This window comes from Pocillopora verrucosa, chromosome 1 (genome assembly GCF_036669915.1).
Source record: "Pocillopora verrucosa isolate sample1 chromosome 1, ASM3666991v2, whole genome shotgun sequence".
Lineage (NCBI taxonomy): Eukaryota > Metazoa > Cnidaria > Anthozoa > Scleractinia > Pocilloporidae > Pocillopora > Pocillopora verrucosa.
The window spans coordinates 8,315,168-8,341,506 of record NC_089312.1 but is presented as its reverse complement, the minus strand read 5'-3'; the positions used below and the strand labels follow the sequence as shown (position 1 = coordinate 8,341,506).

The following is a 26,339-nucleotide window of genomic DNA, read 5'->3' as shown; positions in this document are numbered from 1 at the left end:
AAAAAAACTAGAAAAAAGTAATGAACCACATACTTCATTCTGAAACACCCCGTACTCGTCGTACTCGATCTTCTGTCCAAACGGACAGAGCCTGCATGAAATTGAAGAAAAACTTAACAAGTAAATCAAAAAGAAAAACATTCCCTCGAGCTTGAAATACTGCTTCGTGAAGTGTGAAAAGCAATTTTCTGAAAAGGAGATGAAAGATTACATCTTTGAGTTTCTGGTTTGCACAAGATTTTAGAGACTGAACTGTTTTAGTGATGTATATTCCAATTACTCCGTTTGCGTTTGCAAAGTTCATTACTCTTAAGATTAATGTCTGATATGACAAGTGTTATCTCTAAATAAATAATCAGCTGACAGGGATTTCTTCCTCCCCAAAACGTGCTTAAGTCGCCCTGCCACGGTTTTTTTCTTCCTTTTTTTTCTGAAAGTAAAATTGATTTTAAGCGACATATCATGGAAATGCGGTCCCTTTCAACACAAAAACTTCCGTGCGAACTTCAATTAGTCCTCCTCAGAAGCTTTAAAAAATGGCGGTTATGTGAAGGTTTACGCTCAATAGATGTAAGGAAAAAGTTTGCACAATGCTAAGCACTTTTCGCACAACTTCGAGGTGGCAAACCAGTGCGCAGAAAGCCCTTAGAACTCATTTACGAAAACAATGTCCAATATCCTCTGATGCACCACTTTGAATTCTGAAAGATTAAGGGGAGGCCGGCAAGTTTTTTCATCTTTTTAGATGTGGTGCGATTTCTACAGAATTCACGACCAAATTGCTCTTATTTTGCAAATCCTTCAACCGACGTGATACCCTTTCAGCACCTAAGGAATAATAATAACAATACTACTAATGGAAGACGTATATGGAAGTCGTTATGCGCATATTGATTGTGTCATACGTATTTCCATTCAAAGCAAAAGACCATAGAAAAATTTCATTAACAATTGATGAACTCGACTCTCTCGAAAGCATTCGAGCCGACGAATCCCCAATTTTTTTTCGCACAGTAAAATTAACTCTTTCCGTGGAATGCCAGAACTTTGAAGAGTGCCTAGTCTGTATTTAAATCAAATATGTAACGTTAAGAGTGAAAAAAGTAAAAATCACCAAATGAAAACACACTACCTGCATGGAACAACTCACGAAAATTAATGGTAATTTTCTTTTAGACCAAGCAAGCGGCAAAAGAGAAGAAAAGAGCTTATTTCTTGAGCCCCTTTTCACCTGTCGTATGCTCAGCAATTTACATACAAATGCAAAAATTACCATTACTCATGAAATTAGGCTATCAGTTTCTTTCAGTTTCCTTGTTTTTCTGATTTCCAGAATGAGTCTTAAATTCCTCGCTGCTCTTATACCGCTCATATGTTTCACACATGAATCTTCTAGAAAAATTCCGCTGGTCATCGGCTGAGTGTTTGACATCGACACAAAGCCTTGGGATGAAAACTCTGCAAGTATGATCCCAATAGTGCGCATGGCAATAAAACATGTGAATGCATGTCCCAAAACACTGGTGAACTATGAACTGCAAATGGAAGTCAAAGACGTCAAGGTAGGAAACACGATCAATCTTAAGGATTTTTGCGGCAGTTATACTTTCTCGACAAGAGTTGATGAAGAGATAATGGTGATAGGTTGCCATGCCAATAGTAGAACATGTCAAGTCGCAGCCTTGTTACAGAGTAAGATTTTATAGTTATATTCCAAATAGTTCAAATCGTTAATTCAACTTGATCATGAAAGAAACTTATGTAGATTCTCGTTAATTCTAGAGCATCTCGTTTCAAAAACAATTTGTATAGAAAATGACTTCTTATCACATCCTCAGGCAATTTATAAATTAAGTATCATAATGTTATATTTCTTATTTGCCAAACATCTTATTGTATCTGTATTTCATTCAGTGTCAAGACTCCGATGCAATCCACGCGTTCACTGAGTTCATTCGAGAGGAGAAGAAGAAAATCATGATCTTAGGACCTGGTTGTTCCAAATCAGTAGAACAAACCATTTGCTAAGGCTACTCCTTTCTACAACTTGTTTCAAGTGAGTGCTAACCATATCAGATCTTCGAAAATACTTTTAAGTATAATATGTATTATTTTAAATTTAAAAAATTAAAACAATACATATTTACAACTTCCAGTTTTCCACTGGGTTCTTGATCAAAGTCATTATTCTTGGGAGCAAAGTATCTCAAATATTGCTATCTCTGCTTTCTCTGGTTTATCCGTATAGTTTTGTAAAACTGTTCTCATGATGCTGAACTCTTCCTTTCGGTATTTGTTGCTTTGTTCCAAGACAACACATTTCACTGGCAATGAAATGGCAGTAATCTTATAGCTAGAAATTACGTTAAACTCATCTAACACAAAAGACAACCAATCACTCAGCCAATTAGCGATAAATGTTAATCTTCATCAATATTTTATGCTACTACAAGGTGGCTATGGCGGGAGCAAACCCAGCTCTATCATGCGCGAAGATCTTTTCAACGTTCATGCACACCATACCACCCGAGCATTTTCAAAACCAGGGAAGAGTGGCGATCGTGAAACATTTCAAATGGAGAAGAGTGGCCATACTGCGAGAGAATATGGACACTTACCAAGGACTTTCCAACGATTTGGTCAAAAGGTTGAAAAAGACTGGGATATAGACTTTAACCGGCAACGCTGAATTGCAGATCGAAGACACACCGGTTTGATAAGAATAACTTTGACGCGGCCTGTATCAGTTAAGCCGCGATGGCCTGTGTTAGTTAAGCACTTATTCAAAACCCTACCGCCAAAGCTTGGCCATAATTTCCTCCATTTATCTTGAAATTTGATGACTTTCAGGCTTGAACCCTTGCCAACTTTCTTGATTATTACCAAATTCCCTACATCAGTAATGTTTGAGTCTGCTAAAGGAGATGTCCTGTTGGTGTTACTGTTCATGCCGAGATTTTTGTACAAAAGCGTCTTGTAATACACACAGCAAAAGTATGTTGTAGGCGTATGGAATTACCATTTCGATATTTCATACCTGAATTGCTAAATTCCAAGACGATGAAGAAACGTTAACAGTGTTTTCTGTCGGCACCATCAGCAGTGGGTGTTTGAGAACTTTTTTCCCACTAACTAACTCTTTCTTTCCCCTTTTTTTGGCATGTTTTCAGAGAAAGAAGAAAAGTTATTTGCACGGTAAGTAGGTTAGCTTTGTTAACGTATCGGAGCTTGAAAATCAAGAAATAATCAAAATGCTTTATAGAGCAAAGGTTTAGCTTTTTTAATTGAGAAACTTTACCTCATGCAAAATTCATCTTACATGTTTTCCTTGATTTTGGTTTTACGTGCGCGACACTAATCACCAGCGGCTGTATATGACAACAACACGTATTAAAAACACTTGTGACTTCGCAGTTTGCAAAATGATGGTTTTGATTGGCTTGGCCATGCACCTTTAAAAGATGTATTTCACTATAGATGGAGCACAAGTCACCCATGTATTATCATAGGGTCGATGTTGACCTCTTACGACATATTTTATCCGTATACGTAGTCGTTGGTTTTTTAATAAAACAGCTATTTCACCGCCGGCAGTCTCTAATACTCAAGAAGTGACCACAGCTAACTCATGTCCAACACTCGCTCGAGGAATACATGTATTTATTGTCTGGAAGTAACTTCAATTATATTAAAAAAATTTTAGGCTTTCCAGAAGGGGTTTTATGGTCCTAAAGTCGTCTGGATTCTGATGGCAGGTGGGTACAGAGAACAATGGTGGGGCTACAATGATGTGAATTGCACCGAAGAGGAACTTTGCAAGGCGCTCGGGAACTACCTTAGTACCGAGGCGTTGATGATTGGAAAAGATAATCAGGATACGATTGCCAGAAAGGTACGATATATCTTATCTACTATCACAGTTCACGGGTAGAAAAGACAGACTCATATAGGAAGTATTTCGTTTTTAATCAATGCGGTCTGAAATTTAGAGCTATAATGTCTAACAAAGGCAATTTAGAAGTTGAAATAGCTCGCTTGGCTACCTCTGCAAGACTCAAACTTCTCAAACGTCAGAATTCTATGAGTTGTAATTTGTGTTTTTCTTTACTAAACTATAGAATTATGTTATGAATGCATGCTAACGAATCGTGCATAAGCAAGTTACTGCTTACTAATAGATTAATTAATACAATTTTTCTTAATTTGTCAATGGTAGCCAAGGTTCCGATTTCAAAGATAAAATTTGGTTCCAACAATTTACGAGAACTATGTGATTCCAAGCTTATATTTTATCACCTCTGAGATGTCCGCGAACCTTTTCGCATAATTTTTGATGGAAGAGCCTTCTATGAAGCTGTATCAAGTAAATTTGATCAGCTTATTACATTAAGAATCTGCATGTTTGACTGAGTAACAAGTAAATTTATTTCACGTTTTATTCATGTATCTTTATCTGAAGACCATAGAAGAACTCAGAGCTGAGTACAGGGCAGAGCTGTCCAAGACTCCTTACAAAGAGCCCAGCCGTCACGCCGCCTTTGCTTATGATGCTGTTTGGACCATAGCCCTTACTTTGCACAAGTCTATCTCAGCACTTCAACAGCAAAACGAAACCAGAAACATGTCATTGGAAGACTTTGACTATAACAATACTGCTATGAGGAAGACATTCATGAAGGTTGCAAAAGGGGTATCATTTCAGGGAATGTCTGTAAGTGCCCCATTATATCTATCACTGTGATTCCCAGCATTTTGTTTTCTTGAAGGTCAAACTCCTTTGTTAGGTATAGTTATCGTTAGAAAACAAAGGCGATACACCATAAACGCATAAGTAATTGTTTCTTTAACGATCCATGCAACAAAAAACGAAAAAATTGAACGAAGTGCAACTGACAATCGACACGTACATACGCGTTTTGACCTTGTTAATTATTTCAGTATTAAGGATTCTTATCATAAGCTCTGCATGAAATTATTTATGGACTACTATGTTATTTTTGACCAATTAATAAACTGTCCGAGCAGGTTGGAGGTTCTAGTCCTCATAACGGACTCATTACTTTTTTCCTTCCGGCACTCTCGATGACTGACTTTCATGATGAGAAGGAGAGGTAGTTGTTCATTTCCTCTTCTAGTCACGTGCAATTGGCTTGTCACTGAACTCCGAATATGTCTTAGTTCCCCAGCAAGTTTTCTGTATCTTAGTTGGCAGAGCAGCTGACTGCTTTGAAGTTTCCCATCTTATCTCAAAGAATGCAAAAGTGTTCTACCAAGGCATTCTATAGAGAGGTTGACTTCACTCTTCGAGTCGAATTTCGCTCCCTTGCTTTTTATGCTCTTCGTAGAAATACATGTGTTTTGCTGTTGGAAGAAAAACTGACCTCCGTTACTGCAATGGATGGCAGCATATACAGTAACAAGTATCCTGTTTACTATTCAAGGAATTCATCACCAATCTCAGTCATGATACTTTTCGGCCATTCTTTTCTTTCTGAAGAATGTAAAGCGTAATTTCTATATTTTTTTTCACTCTTCAGGGCTTGGTACAATTTTACAAGAACTCTGACAGGCTAAGCTTGCTTAACATTGATCAGCGTCAACGTATGTACTCCTTTAATGAAGTTGATAACTAAAACGAAATGATGCTTTTTTTAATTACCGTATTATTACTCTCTGCAGGTGGCGAAATGAAACGAATTGGAACTTATGATATGAAAAGGAAAGTTATCGTAGTCGATAAGAGCCAAACAGCGCAGTGGGAAGGTACTGCTCAGATGTCTTCTAGACTTTGGTAGATTTCTTTTAACAAAAAACTCTTGAGCAAATGTCAACAATACAATCTTCTTTTATAAAACAAAAAGCGTGGTCAAAAACTTTTTAAAACTCCTCAATTGAGCAAATAACTATGCAACAAAGAGTTTATGATTGCGTATAATAGAAATAATATCACAGGGAAACTGAATGAGAATTGCGTTTTTCGCATATTTATGTTAACCAGATAAAAAGGTTCCAGCCTGCACGATCAAAAAAATCCTTGAGCCACGGTACCTTCCCAAGAGTATGGTATTTACCATGGATGGATTGTGCGTGCTCGGGATCCTCTTTGCGGCAGGGCTCTTCTTTTTCAACTTTAAGTATCGAAATGTCAGGTAGAAACTCTCCATTGCACTATTTTCTTATTTATTCACTTCTGCTATGTTATCTCTCTAAATTCAATAGTTCAGAGAAAAACTTATTTACACAATTGAATTAATCCACTGATAGGCCATCTTGGCTCTGCCAAGTGATATAAACTAACCAGCTAAACTTAATGTGTCAAGAGAGCATCAGAATACAGAAGGAGACCAGGTGAAATGAAGGCTTCTAATCCAGGCCCGTCACTTCCATCAGATGTATTCATATATAGGTCTTAAGAATAGAAGCCTTTTCTTGGTTGTGTGGGCTTAAAAGATTTCGGAAGGAAAATAATAAAAGTATTTATTTAGCGGTTATTCACAGTGCAGATGTCATGGGAAATAAATTTTTGCCTCCACCTAAAACTGTCATAACTCAAGTGGCCAGGACATATCCTAGCTCAGCCAATGTCTCATTGTTTATGTCTTTTGATAACTAGAAAACCAAATTTTATAAAGAGAATAAGGTTTCGTTGAATTATCTCTGGTTGAAAGACTGAAATAGTACTAATTGTAATACCAACGGCAAGAGGCTTAAATATTCACGGTTCTGCATTTTGCAAATCAGGATAAGAAGGAAGGTAAATTTAGTCCTTAGTGATAGGGTGGAGAAAGCAACATCTTTGTTCTCCTCGTTTCGGTGATTATTGCACATTGCTAGGTTTATTGAGTGAGTAGGACTGTTCAGGGACATTTGCAAGCGTTTAAAAATTGTTGAGAAAATTCTCACCACTACTTTGCTCTCATTCTCAGCTTAAAACTGGCTATTGGATTTTTCTGAAGTCCCTGGGAGATCGGGAATTCTCTTAAATCAACCTTACTTTAATCATATATTTAGACACACATAAAACACCGAAACAATCGTTCATAATCAGATATTAAATGCTTATCTCTGCCTCCAGGTATATTCGAATGTCCAGCCCGAATATGAATAACATTATTATTCTGGGATGTGTTTTGATCTACATTTCTGGAATCCTTTTCGGCATTGACGCTGAAATTGTCTCAAAGAAGACCCACGAGAGAGTGTGTCAGGTATGACGTTGCAAATTGAACTAAAGGGAAGTGAGGAATTAGTAAAAGTACATGAACAGTCTAATGCACGGTAAAGGGCAAATGCCTAAATCACAATCGTGTGATTGGTTAATGATGTGGTACAAGCTTTTTTGGACCAATCGGAAACCGGGATGAGTAAAGCAAAAACAGTGCAATCCCGGACTACTTTCGACAATCGTTTAGACATTTAGAAATTTCGTGGATGAAGGAAGAATTCACAAGTGTAACGTTATTGAGACAGAAAGCTACACAGTTTTGAAGTGGTCTGCATGCAAAGCAAAACTGGAAAAGAAGGAAAACAGTAGTTTAAAGATTTCGAAATACCAAGTAAAGAGTGATGGTCTAGGTTTTTGTGAAGCATTAGGCAGTTCTCGTTTAAATGAGTTATTGATATCCTATTTACTCTTTCAAATTATGTAGACTAGTGCATGGACGGCATCATTTGGATTTACCATGGCTTTTGGTGCCTTATTCTCTAAGACATGGAGGGTTCATCGCATTTTTATGAACAAACTTAAGAAAACGGTAAGTTATTGAGTATCAATCAATCAGATCATCTATTTTTCTCCCAAAGTAACGAGACGACCACGATTAAGAAATTTTGAAGCTAACAAGCGAAGGGGTCATCTTGGAGTGCAAAAAGCCTCTTCCAGCTGAACAATAATAATGAGTGACGCTGACGATGATTACAAAACCAGTTCCGAATTCTATGAGGAAGGGGGGGGGGGTTTAAAAAATCATTTCCTTGCCCCCATACTTCTGATGACCACAAGCCTAAGATAACTGTACTTTAAAGATGAATGCAATCAACCTATTTTGAAAAAGAACACAAATTTCAAAGGAGAGCACGGCTTATATTGAGCAACATTTATCATTTATTCAATTCCTTGCTTTAGGTGACCCAAGACTACCAGCTTCTCATTGTGGTAATTCTTCTCCTAATGATCGACGCCTGCGTCCTTTCCACCTGGCAAATACTGGAAACTTTATATACCACTTCTAAGACCTTCCCAAGGCGGGTAAGCTTGGTCTATTTCTATCCGTACGACTTCATTATGAGCCGTTTTTTATTTTGATGGGACATTTTTTTCACGTCATGATCTCAAGTTTGAGAAAAACTGAAAAGTCTAATTGAATGCTCCATATATTTTTAGCATTGACATTACGCCCAAAGTAAAAGGGTTGTTACCTGAATACTTTATTAAGATGTTTTAAGATGATTTTCATACGTTTTCCATAAATCCTTTTTACATATGTACAATGCAATACATCTGCTTTGTTCTTCTTGTCCATGTGGAACAGAGACAACTAGTAGTCCAGTTTAAGCCAATACTTTACCTTTTAAAGGAGTTCGTAATTTTTCTTTATTCAGAGTAATATAATTACAGCAAAAAGAATTATTACAGATGACAAACGTAATGGGCGTAATTATCAAATATTTCAGATTGACCAAGACGCTGACATTGCCATTTACCCATACCAGACCTTATGCACTTCAAAATATGAAAACTTATGGACAGGTTTGCTATATGGTGACAATGGCTTCCTTCTGCTATTCTGCACCTACCTGGCATGGGAAACTCGCAAAGTCCACATGCCAGCGCTAAACGATTCAAAGCAGATCGGCTTTGCTGTGTACAATGTGTTCATTCCTTGTGTCATTATCATTCCTATACTGAACCTACTGAGGAGTCACTGTGATGCAGTGTACTTGTTGAGCACTTTGCTGTGCCTTTTCTGTACTACCATCACTCAGTGCCTGATCTTTGTTCCAAAGGTAAGTACAAGGAGCTACATACTTCTCGCTATCGAAGGCAGGAGGCAAAACCACAATTGTTAAAAAAATTTTCCAATTATAGTGAATTTATATTATGAAGGGATTGGATACACTTCAAATGGTTAAATAATCTCATTTAAAGCGGCACGTCAAGGTACTCTGTACTTTCAAAGGAAAAGTCTGGAGACGGAGCGTGGCATGTTCCTTACCTTCAGGAGGTCATACGCTACCATTTTAAACCAGTTTGAACTTTTCACCAAGTCTACTGTCATTAAAATTATTACAATGTCGCTTTCTGTGGGAGTTGAGGATAGCAACAGAGTCTAGCAAGTATTATGCGTTGGCATAACATATTAAGTCTCAGAGATCTGACAAGAAGGAAGAATTCGAAGCATATGCAGGGTGAATAAAATTAAGTACTTTTCTTTCACTGCATGATGATAAATTATCTCCATCACCACGGTTAAGCAACTCTAACTTCAGGCAAAATTAGTTTTCCACGAGAGGCTGGTACCTCCTAAGGTTTCGAAGAACACTTGCTCTGACTGGTTCAAAATAACTCAGAACTTCGAATTGTCTCATAGAGAGTGACTATAAGTAGAAATAGGTTCAGGTTATATTGAGGTAACTTATTTGATTATTTGACAGATTTTTGCGATAAAACGCACGAATGGTGACGCCTCTAGTTACGAGAAGGGTTCACTCTCTTCTGACAGTACCGTTGACAGCAAAATTTGCCCATCGCCTTCAGCACAAAGCCTTGATCGTAATTACAAAGTGGAGAAAACAACCCTTCCACCACATGCCGGTTAAAAACATCTTTACATTTTGGTGAGTATTTCACATGAGCCCAAAACAGGTAAAGTTTTTTCACGTCGGCTTTACTCAATAAGAGGCTTTTTCTGTCATTTAGGTACTGTTTGTAAAGGTTAAAATCATCTAACTGTATAGAGTGCGAAGGATTTTCAAAACTAATTCATGGCTGCGCTGAAAAGTGGATCACATGCATGTAGGTTAAATTGGATAAGAGACATGTATGCCTTTTTTTTCTTTTTTTTCATTCTGTTTCATTTTGTCTCGGTTGCTTTCCTTGCTTGGTGGAGATTTGCTGCCTTTTACAAGATTTAAAAAGAAGAAAAACTCTCTGTATGAATTATAAAAAGAAAATGAAAACCAAACAACAATGTTAACTAATGACGCAAAGCCTCCTATGTTTACTTGTGTTTGTTTCTGCTTGTTGTTTGTTATTGTTTTGTTAGCTTTTGATAATTTCAACAATGATAAAGCCTCGAGAAAATAAAATCGAACTTGGGCAATCTAGAACACGCGTAGAGAAAAACCGGACACTATGGAGGTGACAATGTCGGTGGGGGCTGGCAACACCGTGCAACGGTCTCCTCACTTTTTTTTAATTAATATATAGTACCTAAAAAAGGAGAATGGTTGCATAAATAATTTTTGCCATCTTTGACTTTTTCCACTTCCAGAAACCAAGTCATCATGGAGGTATTTGTTCTATCCTCTCATGAACACAATTTCTGCAATAATGATAAACAACCTATTTGCTATGTATACATGAAGGGAATTAAAACGAATGGAAAAATTGAGAGCATCAGAGTAATTGTGTTGGGGAGTACAACCTACAACGAGTCAGAGAAAGTTTTTTTCGGTAAAGAAGGCCTGAGAAAAGACCTTAGCTAGTGAAAATAAAAGTTCTTTATTTTAGTTTGGTGGGTTGTGGTGGTTTCAGTGGATAGATAATGTCAATGCTTTTACTGTGTCATCTACGCTTGCGCAAGCACACACCACACTAGACCTTAAAAGTGTTTGTCCGAGGTGTTTGAACGTTTCTCACCTTGTCGATAGCGGATCTTCAAACGGTGCCCTTATTCAATATCTAAGCATTAGAGGACAATAGGGCAATTCATAGTCATACATATTACAATAGTATAGTTCGTGGGCCGATTTGTGACTGAAATCTTCAGAAATTTTGTAGTTTGTTTTGCAATTTAAATTATTCCACCCTCTCCTCTGAGTTTTGGAGATGAAGTTCACTGAGTTGACGAATTCTTCATTTGAAGAAACTCACGGTGTAGGTATGTGTAATATTGAAACGTTTGGATAGCGTAGACGCTCCGACCAATAGTCTTAAAAAAATAGCAGCGAGGGCAAGGGAAAGAAATTCTAAGGTTAGTGAATTTCGTCGAAGGTGCGAGCCTTGTAAAATTAAATATTAAAAAGCCCTGCGAAATTCTCGACGAAATATCACTTCAACACGATGTGACCTCAACAATCGACACATTTACGCATTGCGTACCTATTATTCAAGTTGCTACCACCTTTTATGATTGTATATGGTTACTTTGAACTTACAAGAATGTTTGTGTAGTTATAAGTTATTTAGCTCTCTTTAGACTTCATATCCATTGATAAGCGCCCCATAATGACGATCATGAATGCTTGAGATTGAGTAGCCAGGGCTAGAACGTTAAAACTTCATACAAGCCACACATAGAGATATTTTATTTTATGCTCAGAAAAACAAATTGTCAATTTCTATCTGTAAGTGGCTGCCACGGTCAGTTTCAAATCATGGGTGGGGAGATCAAACGAGGAGTAATGACTTAACAAGTCTTCTATTTCGGGAAATCTTGGGGTTCCTTGTTCTTTGAGAGAATATCCTTGTTCCTGTAAAGGTGAAAGAAATAATAAGAAAAATATCAAGAGCTAGCGATGACAAACAACATTCTTTTACATTAGACTTAAAATGAAATCTCTGATTGGTCTAGGGCATACAGCCAATTTACCATAGCTTGTGAATTCGAAGTTGAAATGATAACCCACTACATATCTGCAGCAGATATCGAGTTCGAAGTTTGCTTAGCCCCGTCCGTGTCGTGTTCTCAAACTTTGCAAACTTAAAACATATATTAGTTTTTTTTGTAGGATATCATGAATTATCAAACTTTGAGTTTGTGTTATCTGCCTCAGCCTTCATTTTCGACAGACAACTCAAACCTCGGTATTGACTATTCCTGATATCGCACTCAACCTATTCCAATCGTTGCCTATTACAAGCTGCCGTACCTCGTCATAAGATATCCGAAAGTGCACGACTTTATCCCCTGTACCAACCGACAAAACCTACACAATGGCAAAACAAAAATGTAGTGAGAGACTCCTGTTTGAACTGTTAATACTTCCCAACAAGTTTGACTGCTCAAGGGGATTTAATACTCGATGGCTATGATGAATAGAATCATCTGTCCCTTAAATTCGAAGTAGGGTTCCTTTCGGCTATTTCCATCCCGATCGTAGAAAAGGCAAGGCGAAAGCTGGCGAGAAAAGGCTGGTTAAAAAAAACCCGGCGATTCTTTTTTCTTGCTTGTGTTTTTTTTCCGCAGTCGGGGAGAGGGTTTCTTGTGGGTTAGTTTTCTATCGAACGTGTCAAAGGACTGATTTCTCACCATTGTCGATTGTTTGGTTTTACTTTTGCGTAAAATATAAACTCCGGGCCTGTCTTTCAGCAACCTGCAATAGGAGAAATGGAATACTTCCTTAATATATAAATCAGGACAAATGTGGATAACATTTTAAAGATAAAGCGACAACCAAAATTATTATAGTTGCTTACTTAGTAGCTTGTGAGCTGTCCAGGTCATGAATCAAAGTCAGTGAAGATTTATCCTGCTAGAAGAAAGCACATTGGTTACCAATTTTGAGCACGCATATACACGATACCTTAAATAAGTCACTCTCAAAGTACTCCAAAGTTATCATAAAATACAAAATGAAAACAGATTTTTTTCGGCCAGTTTATGTCAAAATTTGATAACACATTAAGCGAGGATTCCCAAACAACAAGTACCCTTCACTTTAAATGCCTGAATAGTCTTCTGAATAGGATGAATTGCTTTTGTCTCGCATTTGTTCTCTGTATTCGAGAAATCCGACTAATTTACATACCTCGAGTCCGTAGCTCACCTCTCGTTGTCCACTCTTGACACTTTGTCCATCCGGGGCACCTCTGTGAGGATAAACAATAAAACAAAAATAGGTCAGCTATACTAAGGCCACATCGGGAACCATTTTTTATTAGGTAAATATATATGAAACCATCAGAACACATATGACTACGTCGTAGAATATATGTTATGTCTATAATTTATACCGAGACATTAAATGGTTCAGGTCTTCTATTTTTAATGTCAATTTCATACCATACGAACACGTGCATGTATGAAAAGAATATTTAATTTAAACCAAGCTTTTCATCTTCTTCACAAAGATTTGAAATGTATGCGCCATTATATTGCCATTTAACTGATGCGTACCTTTCGAGTGCTTCAGATTTCATTGGAGTGGAGCTACTTGCGGTCAATGGTGATCTGGACGAACTTGGCAATTCTAGGAAAGTGCCATACGGTAATCTGATTACTCGAAAATGGAACTGTTAGTGGGGGGGACACTTCCGTCATCGTCCATTATGTTACACGGGCATGGAGGTTTATGGAAAATGTGAAGAAAGCTTCCTTGTAACATAAATTATACCCTATTATGCAGTAAAATCAAGCATGAAATTTCCTAGAGTAGTATCAATACAAAAAAGTCCCAATTTTTATGTAACAAAAGTGTGCCTCATATAGTCACAGCTTAGTAAACTAGAAACTCAGAATGCAGCTAAAGATTATCTGAAGGGAATCTCTTCCTGCAGTGATTTTCCATGGCACTTGATCGAATCCTGAAAGGGCCATGATTGGTATGTGAGGAGTTGCTCAAAGCTTTTTTTTTTGCTTAGTGGTGTCTTTCTTGGCCTTTCGTGAATCTGTGTGATTCCAGGAAGTGGGCGAGACTGACCTGATGGACTGTGAGCCTCCACTTCTTGGAGTGACCTTTGGAAGAATTGTACAGGTTCATTTTTCTTTTGCTGGGATCGTTTGGGTAATGGTCTTATTCTTGCTTCCTGTTGTGTTCCAAACCAAGGTGGCACGTTTGACTGCGTTAGCCTATTTTCCTGGGATGGTCCCGCAAGGACGGAAAAAGGACGCTGCTTCGTTGTTACGTTGGTTTGTGCACTTTTGTGCACTTTTGTTGTCTCGTTAGAGACTGAAGCTTGTCCTGCAGGGACATCCGTAGGATCATTACGCGATAGCTCTAAATTGCGAGGTATTGTTCTTGCATTAGGTCTGCGAGCGAGAGCTGGCGGTGAGCAAGATGGATCAGCTCGGTTAATGTTGATGGAGCGGTGCTCCTGTGCTGGATCTACCCTAAAATGAAAATAAAATAACAGTATGCACTGTCCGCTCCCTCAGACATTCGTCTAACTCCCCAGACAGTTTACCTTTCATACTCCTAGGTATTGTGACTGTCATGTTCCTTGCCTTAGACTAGTGTCCTGGAGTCCAGCGCGTTCACCGTTTGGCTATGGTCACGGTCTCCTACCAAGGTAACCGAGCCAAAAGGCAAAGATCTTATGGAAATTTTTTCTAACGTCCGTTCAAAGAAGTTAGGTCCTAATAAACAGCGTCGTCAGGTAGGAGGAAATATTGTGTGAACATTTCGACAGCTATTGGGACGACAAACTAAAACCTTATTAGAACAATTATTTTTTTTCTGGCTTGCATCGTCTAATCATAAGTACGTAATGTAAGACAGTTAATTTGATTCGCACTATACAAAACAACCGCAGACGCGTCGTAAAAAGGTTACATTATAACTAAATGCTTCCGCCTTGATGGTTGCCTATTCTCTTACTTATGGTGCTTCACGCGTTCCGAGCTCTGGTTTGAAACCAGACCGCACACTTAATTATATTGAAATCCTACTAATGTTTTCTGTTGAATTCCTTCTTACTTGAAGTAGCTAGCTTGATAAAACAACATTTAAAATCTTACTCTGAGACAGGGCAGCAATAAATTTTCTTGTCCTCCGTTATCGCTTCTTGCCAACGCTGAACAAAGAAAAGAAATTAAACCATACTAAGGTTTCCTTTTATATTTAATATAAAATTTCCCATATTTTTTCTCAGCAAAATTGCTACCTTTTATGGGCTTTCAGTTAGAAAACGGTTCGATAGAGGACAAGGGACTTTGAGAAAGCGGGCCGCGTAAAGAAAGTTCCTGACGATGCCAGGTTCTAATTCCAAACAAAGAGGAAACCATGTATTGATGCCAATAAATTATCACTTGTTTCAACCGCATTTGCTTAATTATGATTTAAAGGACTCGATCAGCCGGCTATTGTATCCAATCATCACGTTTTTATTCCCCAGTTGTGTTCTTCTCACATGATGACTTTGTTTATCAAATAACATGGTTGAATGTTGTATGAACTCCGCCCTATTACCACATAATACGACAGAATTTCCGTGCAGCACTCACTTTAATTTGAAGTGAAAATAGCATTGACTTACATTAAGATCAAACTCAGAATCCACAGCAAAGAAAAGCGTTTTCATTGAATATGATTCATTGATCAGTTTAAATGCCCAAGCATATTTCGTAACCTCCTGTGCATCACATACGCTGCATAAAACAAAAAAAGTAGGTTAGTTTGACCATAATTCATGACACAGTCTTCATTCTTCATCAGCCCAGAGCTGCACATTTACCTTGACTACACCTTTAATTGAAGAATAAGAAACGAAAAGAAAAAGAACAAACAGAACGAAAGAAAGACATGGAAAACCATGTCATAGATTTTGGAACCAGCGGGAAACGAGTTTTCTGCTATGGCACTTGCCTCCATTAACGCTCCATGCCAGATTCGGCGGAGACGAATCTGGTTCTGCTTCACAGAACTCAATACGCTTTAAGACACATAGTGTACCTGTAATTCGTCAACGGGAACACCTCAGAATAGTTCTCGTCACCAGAATGCTTGTACAGATAAAGGCATCCAGAATTCAAGATCATGTAATACCATGGCCCTGCCAAGAAAAAAATTATCATCCAGTAAGACAGTATAAAGTGTGTAATGTAGTTCGTTTACACTTTTCGCCTTGTGCAAATTTAGTTCAGAGTGGTTGTGATTAATAAAAGTTATTAAGCGAGAGTAAAGTGAAGATGAATGAATGTTGACGGAAGCACTCGAAGTCCAGAAAAACACAAAATAAAGGATGGTCAACATGCAGCCATCTTGAACTTATCTACTAGGCTAAAGGATTTCTCTTTTGCTTAAAAAATGATTGGCCCACAAAGCAGGGTAAATATTCGTCACCACAGCGGAAATTTACTTAACTCTTCACCAACCTTCTTTGATTAAAATGATACTTACAACCGAGGGCTTTGATCGTCAATCGTAAGCCTGAAGTGCTCTGTTTCATGACCCAGCCAGAGCAGCTGGCACCAGTGCTGAGTAATTCCTGAGCCGAAATGTTAGCATATGGTTCAACAGCTCTTGCCATCTACAACGAAGACTTTATGAAGCCAACAGTTCAAAATGGGGGAATACCTCGATAAGGCCGGTAATGTAGGAAATACGTGACCAAGATGGCAAGAATCAACTAGAAAGAAAAGAAGATTTTTCAGAATGAGGAAGGCTTAAATGAGTTGTAAGCAATAATATTGAAATTTCGGGCCGAATTTTAATCTTTACAAATCGTTTCTTAGATCATTTGACAATCTAGTGAACTTGGGAGTATCCCGCCATGTTGGATTTGCTCTGAGGAGGGTTAAAGCTCGAAACATCAGGTTTAGAATATCGTTTCGATTGCTAGTTAGTAAAATAAACCCCGCCAAGTGGTTGGTATGTTGGCCGAGAATTGAATATTTGGCAAAGAGGCGAAGCTTCGAAGGTAAATGTAAGATTTTGAGCAAACATCTCTGCCAAGGACATTATCAGTCGACAAATCAGCGAGCCAGAAGGGGTTGAATGATTTTATAACCTACCAGAAATGTACCACTAATTTTCCGTATCGCGCGTTGACAGCATAATTTATTTACGTTTTTGTAATTTTCAGAGCAGCATTCGAGATCAGTTTTTAATGTCTCTAGCGCAAGACTCTACAAAACGAGTTCGTTTTCCTTCCATGTAATGTAACAAAGATGAAAAAGTGAAACTCTTGAGATGGCTCTTCCCGCTAGCTTTGTTCTTTTCGACGGAAATAATTGGAAGACAAATATCGATGTGACTGAGGGTTATTGTGAGCCGGTTAACTTTCCAGTGATTTTGCACCACGTGATGTAATTGAGCTGATAGAATCGCCGAGAATTAATGGTGGGTCATAATTTTTATGATCAAATCAGTCGACAAAGCAAATTATCCCGAAATATTCCGCAACGACTTTGCACCACAGCCTTAAAAGAAACGATTTCTTTATAAAAATTTCTTTCATTATCCCGATGGTTTCGTTTGAAGACAAGTCTCTTAAAAACCCCAATTAAGAGGAAGTCGATTGACCCAACGCTGCCATCACTAATATAATTAGAAATTCACAGCAGTTTCGAGTTTATTTTCGATATATCATTAGCATATGACACCGAAAGTCGTAAAAAGTCTTCTTGAAGCTCTAAAATGGTAAGTAACCCCTCTGCAATATCATGAAGGGTAATGAACAAGAAACTCCATGAAAAAGGCAGTCGCAATGACTATTGGATGGTTAGGAATATTGCGAATGTTTGGAATAACGTTTGATATTTCATTGAAGTAAATAAAACAGAAGGTTATATACGTCATGAAAAACAAGCCTAAAATCATATTTATATTTGTCACAATGATAAGATGCTCCAAATGAAAGTATCGACTATAGGCCCGGTGATGACACTTGCTAGTAACGGTAAAGTGTATGTATTTGCGATATTCTTGCGATATTTAGACAGGCTGGCCCAGTTCCCAGTTAAATGGGAGCCTGTGTAAACAATGACAAGGCCAGACCATAACAATGAGAGCTACTTCCCCTAATCTTTACGAGAAGTGAGCAGGTTCTTTAACGTCCCTTGCTACCCAGTACAGAGAAAAGACAATAGATGGGGCCCACGGTTTATCGTCCTTATCCAAGAAGACTAGAATTTAAAACATAATTTGTCATTCAAAATTGAGCTCCATCCCCGTCAAAGTATTGTTACAAAGTGTACCGAATTGTGACGTTAGTTGTTTTTATGCGAGTTATAAAGCCGATTATATATCAACGTGGTCATTCTACCAACTACAAAATAATTCATTAGCTGGGTCTTTCGATTCTTCGGCCACAGCTGAATGGTTCGAAGAACCATGTACACCAGATCTTGTAATAAATCCATTTTCTTATATTTAAACAGGAAGTTCGCGCCGATTGATGAAATTTCATTTTCATCGCCGAAAAAGGTCTTAAGTGTTACCCTTTGTTAATAAATCGGCAGGAATTAACGTAAAAAGTGAGACAGACATTCAATCCACACACTATTGTACGCCACAACTGGTAGTTTTGCCCGAAGAACAAAATGGAAATTGAACATCTATTTACCAAATAATGCACAAACACAACCACGATGTAACAGAAGGTCAGCGCTAGAAAAAAAGCGATTTAAAGATGAGAAAGAAATCCAATGTACTATCATTGATGTTCCGCAACAGGATTTTCCGTTCTATTAATTCATTTTTGTCATACTTTTGATGAAATTTAAGAAGCCTGTAAAAGTTTTGTTCTTTACGACATAAATGTACTCACCGCTGATGACAAGTATCCCCTGATGAATGATGCTCGAATGATATCCAAAACCAAATGGACAATTCAGTTTCGTAATGCAGAAAGCCACTTGTTATTGATGAATTTTAGGTGCTCTAAGTGAAGTGAACGATTCGCACTCAAAGCATAAATTTTCCAATTAATTGAACGAGAGTCATTGATCAATTACTCAGCAATAAAATTCCAATTCAGCTCTGCTGTGATCTATGTTGTTTACTTCTGATGGAAAACAACATATAGAATTATGAAACCTAAATATTTTTAGCTTTTTCCTAGACAAATAGAAAGGAGGGGCCTTGGTACCGAGTAAAGTTCCAGGCGAATATGCCATGACGGAGTTCCCAAACAAAGCTCTTCAGAATATCACTATGGTGACAAAAGAAGTACCTTCCATTAAATGTTTCATCCCTTTCACCTCATAATCCCAAAGAGCCACACTGTTTCCCTAAGATCTTCGAGCTTTTACAAAGAAAATAGAGCAGACTCTCAATCAACCAAAAGAGAAACAAAAGCTACAGACTATTGCCAACTAATTGGCAATCGTGTGCAGCTCATAAAACAACCAATTAAGACAGAAAGTACAACAGACGCAAACGGTATTGAAAATATATTATTTGAAAATTTCGTAAGGTCCGTTATCATACACTGAGTGCAAAAATTTGTTTTCCGTAGTCACGTGTCCCAGAACCTTTGTTAGCAGTATGTTAGGCCAAGAGGTAAAAAACTGTGATAATCTCTTGACCAGTCACAAAATAACTATGAGGCAGAAATGGAGTGAAGTAGACCTTTAGTCTATCGCAGGTAGTTGTTGTAAAATCGAGCCAAGACCATAAAATTTAGGGTGACCATTGTGTGATGGAGAAAAGAAACGCAGGAAGAAATTAAATTGAGAATTTATTTACGCTGTGGTCCATTCTGATGTGCAAGATGCCGCCAAGTCCAAGGAACTAAACTCGAAAAACAGCGGTGGAAGTGGGTGCCCTTAACACAACTTTTGCGTAAAATATAAACTCCGGGCCTGTCTTTCAGCAACCTGCAATAGGAGAAATGGAATACTTCCTTAATATATAAATCAGGACAAATGTGGATAACATTTTAAAGATAAAGCGACAACCAAAATTATTATAGTTGCTTACTTAGTAGCTTGTGAGCTGTCCAGGTCATGAATCAAAGTCAGTGAAGATTTATCCTGCTAGAAGAAAGCACATTGGTTACCAATTTTGAGCACGCATATACACGATACCTTAAATAAGTCACTCTCAAAGTACTCCAAAGTTATCATAAAATACAAAATGAAAACAGATTTTTTTCGGCCAGTTTATGTCAAAATTTGATAACACATTAAGCGAGGATTCCCAAACAACAAGTACCCTTCACTTTAAATGCCTGAATAGTCTTCTGAATAGGATGAATTGCTTTTGTCTCGCATTTGTTCTCTGTATTCGAGAAATCCGACTAATTTACATACCTCGAGTCCGTAGCTCACCTCTCGTTGTCCACTCTTGACACTTTGTCCATCCGGGGCACCTCTGTGAGGATAAACAATAAAACAAAAATAGGTCAGCTATACTAAGGCCACATCGGGAACCATTTTTTATTAGGTAAATATATATGAAACCATCAGAACACATATGACTACGTCGTAGAATATATGTTATGTCTATAATTTATACCGAGACATTAAATGGTTCAGGTCTTCTATTTTTAATGTCAATTTCATACCATACGAACACGTGCATGTATGAAAAGAATATTTAATTTAAACCAAGCTTTTCATCTTCTTCACAAAGATTTGAAATGTATGCGCCATTATATTGCCATTTAACTGATGCGTACCTTTCGAGTGCTTCAGATTTCATTGGAGTGGAGCTACTTGCGGTCAATGGTGATCTGGACGAACTTGGCAATTCTAGGAAAGTGCCATACGGTAATCTGATTACTCGAAAATGGAACTGTTAGTGGGGGGGACACTTCCGTCATCGTCCATTATGTTACACGGGCATGGAGGTTTATGGAAAATGTGAAGAAAGCTTCCTTGTAACATAAATTATACCCTATTATGCAGTAAAATCAAGCATGAAATTTCCTAGAGTAGTATCAATACAAAAAAGTCCCAATTTTTATGTAACAAAAGTGTGCCTCATATAGTCACAGCTTAGTAAACTAGAAACTCAGAATGCAGCTAAAGATTATCTGAAGGGAATCTCTTCCTGCAGTGATTTTCCATGGCACTTGATCGAATCCTGAAAGGGCCATGATTGGTATGTGAGGAGTTGCTCAAAGCTTTTTTTTTTGCTTAGTGGTGTCTTTCTTGGCCTTTCGTGAATCTGTGTGATTCCAGGAAGTGGGCGAGACTGACCTGATGGACTGTGAGCCTCCACTTCTTGGAGTGACCTTTGGAAGAATTGTACAGGTTCATTTTTCTTTTGCTGGGATCGTTTGGGTAATGGTCTTATTCTTGCTTCCTGTTGTGTTCCAAACCAAGGTGGCACGTTTGACTGCGTTAGCCTATTTTCCTGGGATGGTCCCGCAAGGACGGAAAAAGGACGCTGCTTCGTTGTTACGTTGGTTTGTGCACTTTTGTGCACTTTTGTTGTCTCGTTAGAGACTGAAGCTTGTCCTGCAGGGACATCCGTAGGATCATTACGCGATAGCTCTAAATTGCGAGGTATTGTTCTTGCATTAGGTCTGCGAGCGAGAGCTGGCGGTGAGCAAGATGGATCAGCTCGGTTAATGTTGATGGAGCGGTGCTCCTGTGCTGGATCTACCCTAAAATGAAAATAAAATAACAGTATGCACTGTCCGCTCCCTCAGACATTCGTCTAACTCCCCAGACAGTTTACCTTTCATACTCCTAGGTATTGTGACTGTCATGTTCCTTGCCTTAGACTAGTGTCCTGGAGTCCAGCGCGTTCACCGTTTGGCTATGGTCACGGTCTCCTACCAAGGTAACCGAGCCAAAAGGCAAAGATCTTATGGAAATTTTTTCTAACGTCCGTTCAAAGAAGTTAGGTCCTAATAAACAGCGTCGTCAGGTAGGAGGAAATATTGTGTGAACATTTCGACAGCTATTGGGACGACAAACTAAAACCTTATTAGAACAATTATTTTTTTCTGGCTTGCATCGTCTAATCATAAGTACGTAATGTAAGACAGTTAATTTGATTCGCACTATACAAAACAACCGCAGACGCGTCGTAAAAAGGTTACATTATAACTAAATGCTTCCGCCTTGATGGTTGCCTATTCTCTTACTTATGGTGCTTCACGCGTTCCGAGCTCTGGTTTGAAACCAGACCGCACACTTAATTATATTGAAATCCTACTAATGTTTTCTGTTGAATTCCTTCTTACTTGAAGTAGCTAGCTTGATAAAACAACATTTAAAATCTTACTCTGAGACAGGGCAGCAATAAATTTTCTTGTCCTCCGTTATCGCTTCTTGCCAACGCTGAACAAAGAAAAGAAATTAAACCATACTAAGGTTTCCTTTTATATTTAATATAAAATTTCCCATATTTTTTCTCAGCAAAATTGCTACCTTTTATGGGCTTTCAGTTAGAAAACGGTTCGATAGAGGACAAGGGACTTTGAGAAAGCGGGCCGCGTAAAGAAAGTTCCTGACGATGCCAGGTTCTAATTCCAAACAAAGAGGAAACCATGTATTGATGCCAATAAATTATCACTTGTTTCAACCGCATTTGCTTAATTATGATTTAAAGGACTCGATCAGCCGGCTATTGTATCCAATCATCACGTTTTTATTCCCCAGTTGTGTTCTTCTCACATGATGACTTTGTTTATCAAATAACATGGTTGAATGTTGTATGAACTCCGCCCTATTACCACATAATACGACAGAATTTCCGTGCAGCACTCACTTTAATTTGAAGTGAAAATAGCATTGACTTACATTAAGATCAAACTCAGAATCCACAGCAAAGAAAAGCGTTTTCATTGAATATGATTCATTGATCAGTTTAAATGCCCAAGCATATTTCGTAACCTCCTGTGCATCACATACGCTGCATAAAACAAAAAAAGTAGGTTAGTTTGACCATAATTCATGACACAGTCTTCATTCTTCATCAGCCCAGAGCTGCACATTTACCTTGACTACACCTTTAATTGAAGAATAAGAAACGAAAAGAAAAAGAACAAACAGAACGAAAGAAAGACATGGAAAACCATGTCATAGATTTTGGAACCAGCGGGAAACGAGTTTTCTGCTATGGCACTTGCCTCCATTAACGCTCCATGCCAGATTCGGCGGAGACGAATCTGGTTCTGCTTCACAGAACTCAATACGCTTTAAGACACATAGTGTACCTGTAATTCGTCAACGGGAACACCTCAGAATAGTTCTCGTCACCAGAATGCTTGTACAGATAAAGGCATCCAGAATTCAAGATCATGTAATACCATGGCCCTGCCAAGAAAAAAATTATCATCCAGTAAGACAGTATAAAGTGTGTAATGTAGTTCGTTTACACTTTTCGCCTTGTGCAAATTTAGTTCAGAGTGGTTGTGATTAATAAAAGTTATTAAGCGAGAGTAAAGTGAAGATGAATGAATGTTGACGGAAGCACTCGAAGTCCAGAAAAACACAAAATAAAGGATGGTCAACATGCAGCCATCTTGAACTTATCTACTAGGCTAAAGGATTTCTCTTTTGCTTAAAAAATGATTGGCCCACAAAGCAGGGTAAATATTCGTCACCACAGCGGAAATTTACTTAACTCTTCACCAACCTTCTTTGATTAAAATGATACTTACAACCGAGGGCTTTGATCGTCAATCGTAAGCCTGAAGTGCTCTGTTTCATGACCCAGCCAGAGCAGCTGGCACCAGTGCTGAGTAATTCCTGAGCCGAAATGTTAGCATATGGTTCAACAGCTCTTGCCATCTACAACGAAGACTTTATGAAGCCAACAGTTCAAAATGGGGGAATACCTCGATAAGGCCGGTAATGTAGGAAATACGTGACCAAGATGGCAAGAATCAACTAGAAAGAAAAGAAGATTTTTCAGAATGAGGAAGGCTTAAATGAGTTGTAAGCAATAATATTGAAATTTCGGGCCGAATTTTAATCTTTACAAATCGTTTCTTAGATCATTTGACAATCTAGTGAACTTGGGAGTATCCCGCCATGTTGGATTTGCTCTGAGGAGGGTTAAAGCTCGAAACATCAGGTTTAGAATATCGTTTCGATTGCTAGTTAGTAAAATAAACCCCGCCAAGTGGTTGGTATGTTGGCCGAGAATTGAATATTTGGCAAAGAGGCGAAGCTTCGAAGGTAAATGTAAGATTTTGAGCAAACATCTCTGCCAAGGACATTATCAGTCGACAAATCAGCGAGCCAGAAGGGGTTGAATGATTTTATAACCTACCAGAAATGTACCACTAATTTTCCGTATCGCGCGTTGACAGCATAATTTATTTACGTTTTTGTAATTTTCAGAGCAGCATTCGAGATCAGTTTTTAATGTCTCTAGCGCAAGACTCTACAAAACGAGTTCGTTTTCCTTCCATGTAATGTAACAAAGATGAAAAAGTGAAACTCTTGAGATGGCTCTTCCCGCTAGCTTTGTTCTTTTCGACGGAAATAATTGGAAGACAAATATCGATGTGACTGAGGGTTATTGTGAGCCGGTTAACTTTCCAGTGATTTTGCACCACGTGATGTAATTGAGCTGATAGAATCGCCGAGAATTAATGGTGGGTCATAATTTTTATGATCAAATCAGTCGACAAAGCAAATTATCCCGAAATATTCCGCAACGACTTTGCACCACAGCCTTAAAAGAAACGATTTCTTTATAAAAATTTCTTTCATTATCCCGATGGTTTCGTTTGAAGACAAGTCTCTTAAAAACCCCAATTAAGAGGAAGTCGATTGACCCAACGCTGCCATCACTAATATAATTAGAAATTCACAGCAGTTTCGAGTTTATTTTCGATATATCATTAGCATATGACACCGAAAGTCGTAAAAAGTCTTCTTGAAGCTCTAAAATGGTAAGTAACCCCTCTGCAATATCATGAAGGGTAATGAACAAGAAACTCCATGAAAAAGGCAGTCGCAATGACTATTGGATGGTTAGGAATATTGCGAATGTTTGGAATAACGTTTGATATTTCATTGAAGTAAATAAAACAGAAGGTTATATACGTCATGAAAAACAAGCCTAAAATCATATTTATATTTGTCACAATGATAAGATGCTCCAAATGAAAGTATCGACTATAGGCCCGGTGATGACACTTGCTAGTAACGGTAAAGTGTATGTATTTGCGATATTCTTGCGATATTTAGACAGGCTGGCCCAGTTCCCAGTTAAATGGGAGCCTGTGTAAACAATGACAAGGCCAGACCATAACAATGAGAGCTACTTCCCCTAATCTTTACGAGAAGTGAGCAGGTTCTTTAACGTCCCTTGCTACCCAGTACAGAGAAAAGACAATAGATGGGGCCCACGGTTTATCGTCCTTATCCAAGAAGACTAGAATTTAAAACATAATTTGTCATTCAAAATTGAGCTCCATCCCCGTCAAAGTATTGTTACAAAGTGTACCGAATTGTGACGTTAGTTGTTTTTATGCGAGTTATAAAGCCGATTATATATCAACGTGGTCATTCTACCAACTACAAAATAATTCATTAGCTGGGTCTTTCGATTCTTCGGCCACAGCTGAATGGTTCGAAGAACCATGTACACCAGATCTTGTAATAAATCCATTTTCTTATATTTAAACAGGAAGTTCGCGCCGATTGATGAAATTTCATTTTCATCGCCGAAAAAGGTCTTAAGTGTTACCCTTTGTTAATAAATCGGCAGGAATTAACGTAAAAAGTGAGACAGACATTCAATCCACACACTATTGTACGCCACAACTGGTAGTTTTGCCCGAAGAACAAAATGGAAATTGAACATCTATTTACCAAATAATGCACAAACACAACCACGATGTAACAGAAGGTCAGCGCTAGAAAAAAAGCGATTTAAAGATGAGAAAGAAATCCAATGTACTATCATTGATGTTCCGCAACAGGATTTTCCGTTCTATTAATTCATTTTTGTCATACTTTTGATGAAATTTAAGAAGCCTGTAAAAGTTTTGTTCTTTACGACATAAATGTACTCACCGCTGATGACAAGTATCCCCTGATGAATGATGCTCGAATGATATCCAAAACCAAATGGACAATTCAGTTTCGTAATGCAGAAAGCCACTTGTTATTGATGAATTTTAGGTGCTCTAAGTGAAGTGAACGATTCGCACTCAAAGCATAAATTTTCCAGTTAATTGAACGAGAGTCATTGATCAATTACTCAGCAATAAAATTCCAATTCAGCTCTGCTGTGATCTATGTTGTTTACTTCTGATGGAAAACAACATATAGAATTATGAAACCTAAATATTTTTAGCTTTTTCCTAGACAAATAGAAAGGAGGGGCCTTGGTACCGAGTAAAGTTCCAGGCGAATATGCCATGACGGAGTTCCCAAACAAAGCTCTTCAGAATATCACTATGGTGACAAAAGAAGTACCTTCCATTAAATGTTTCATCCCTTTCACCTCATAATCCCAAAGAGCCACACTGTTTCCCTAAGATCTTCGAGCTTTTACAAAGAAAATAGAGCAGACTCTCAATCAACCAAAAGAGA

The 26,339-nt window shown here is 38.1% G+C and overlaps 3 protein-coding genes across 6 annotated transcripts; 1 reads left to right on the top strand and 2 right to left on the bottom strand.

Annotated features, from left to right (window-relative positions):
- The first annotated feature begins 1,466 nt into the window (after positions 1 to 1,466).
- Positions 1,467 to 9,819, top strand: LOC136280585 (gamma-aminobutyric acid type B receptor subunit 2-like). The gene is made up of 14 exons (XM_066166096.1): positions 1,467 to 1,562; positions 1,915 to 2,007; positions 2,454 to 2,647; positions 3,171 to 3,195; positions 3,704 to 3,892; positions 4,460 to 4,711; positions 5,538 to 5,601; positions 5,680 to 5,763; positions 5,999 to 6,149; positions 7,076 to 7,208; positions 7,650 to 7,754; positions 8,126 to 8,248; positions 8,674 to 9,006; positions 9,655 to 9,819. Exons 1-14 carry the CDS (start codon positions 1,467 to 1,469, stop codon positions 9,817 to 9,819), a joined length of 2,007 nt encoding a protein of 668 aa, XP_066022193.1.
- Positions 9,820 to 11,394: 1,575 nt separating this feature from the next.
- On the bottom strand, positions 11,395 to 19,164 carry LOC131798987 (uncharacterized). Of its 3 annotated transcripts, none has more exons than XM_059116653.2 (12): positions 18,653 to 19,164; positions 16,282 to 16,510; positions 15,835 to 15,934; positions 15,419 to 15,530; positions 14,901 to 14,956; positions 13,864 to 14,273; positions 13,341 to 13,413; positions 12,973 to 13,033; positions 12,641 to 12,696; positions 12,474 to 12,537; positions 12,094 to 12,150; positions 11,395 to 11,694 (listed from the first exon to the last, which is right to left on the bottom strand). In XM_059116653.2, the coding sequence occupies exons 2-12, from the start codon at positions 16,409 to 16,411 to the stop codon at positions 11,563 to 11,565; spliced, it is 1,251 nt and encodes a 416-aa protein (XP_058972636.2). In that variant the 5' UTR covers positions 16,412 to 16,510; positions 18,653 to 19,164; the 3' UTR covers positions 11,395 to 11,562. The 3 variants fall into 3 exon arrangements, with proteins under 3 accessions (XP_058972636.2, XP_066023351.1, XP_058972638.2); XM_066167254.1 differs by having other exon boundaries at positions 12,641 to 12,693; XM_059116655.2 differs by having other exon boundaries at positions 12,641 to 12,693; positions 12,991 to 13,033.
- A 98-nt stretch (positions 19,165 to 19,262) lies between these two features.
- On the bottom strand, positions 19,263 to 26,329 carry LOC136281057 (uncharacterized). Of its 2 annotated transcripts, none has more exons than XM_066167260.1 (10): positions 25,818 to 26,329; positions 23,447 to 23,675; positions 23,000 to 23,099; positions 22,584 to 22,695; positions 22,066 to 22,121; positions 21,030 to 21,439; positions 20,507 to 20,579; positions 20,139 to 20,199; positions 19,807 to 19,862; positions 19,263 to 19,703 (listed from the first exon to the last, which is right to left on the bottom strand). In XM_066167260.1, the coding sequence occupies exons 2-10, from the start codon at positions 23,574 to 23,576 to the stop codon at positions 19,565 to 19,567; spliced, it is 1,137 nt and encodes a 378-aa protein (XP_066023357.1). In that variant the 5' UTR covers positions 23,577 to 23,675; positions 25,818 to 26,329; the 3' UTR covers positions 19,263 to 19,564. The 2 variants fall into 2 exon arrangements, with proteins under 2 accessions (XP_066023357.1, XP_066023360.1); XM_066167263.1 differs by having other exon boundaries at positions 19,807 to 19,859.
- Positions 26,330 to 26,339: the final 10 nt, after the last annotated feature.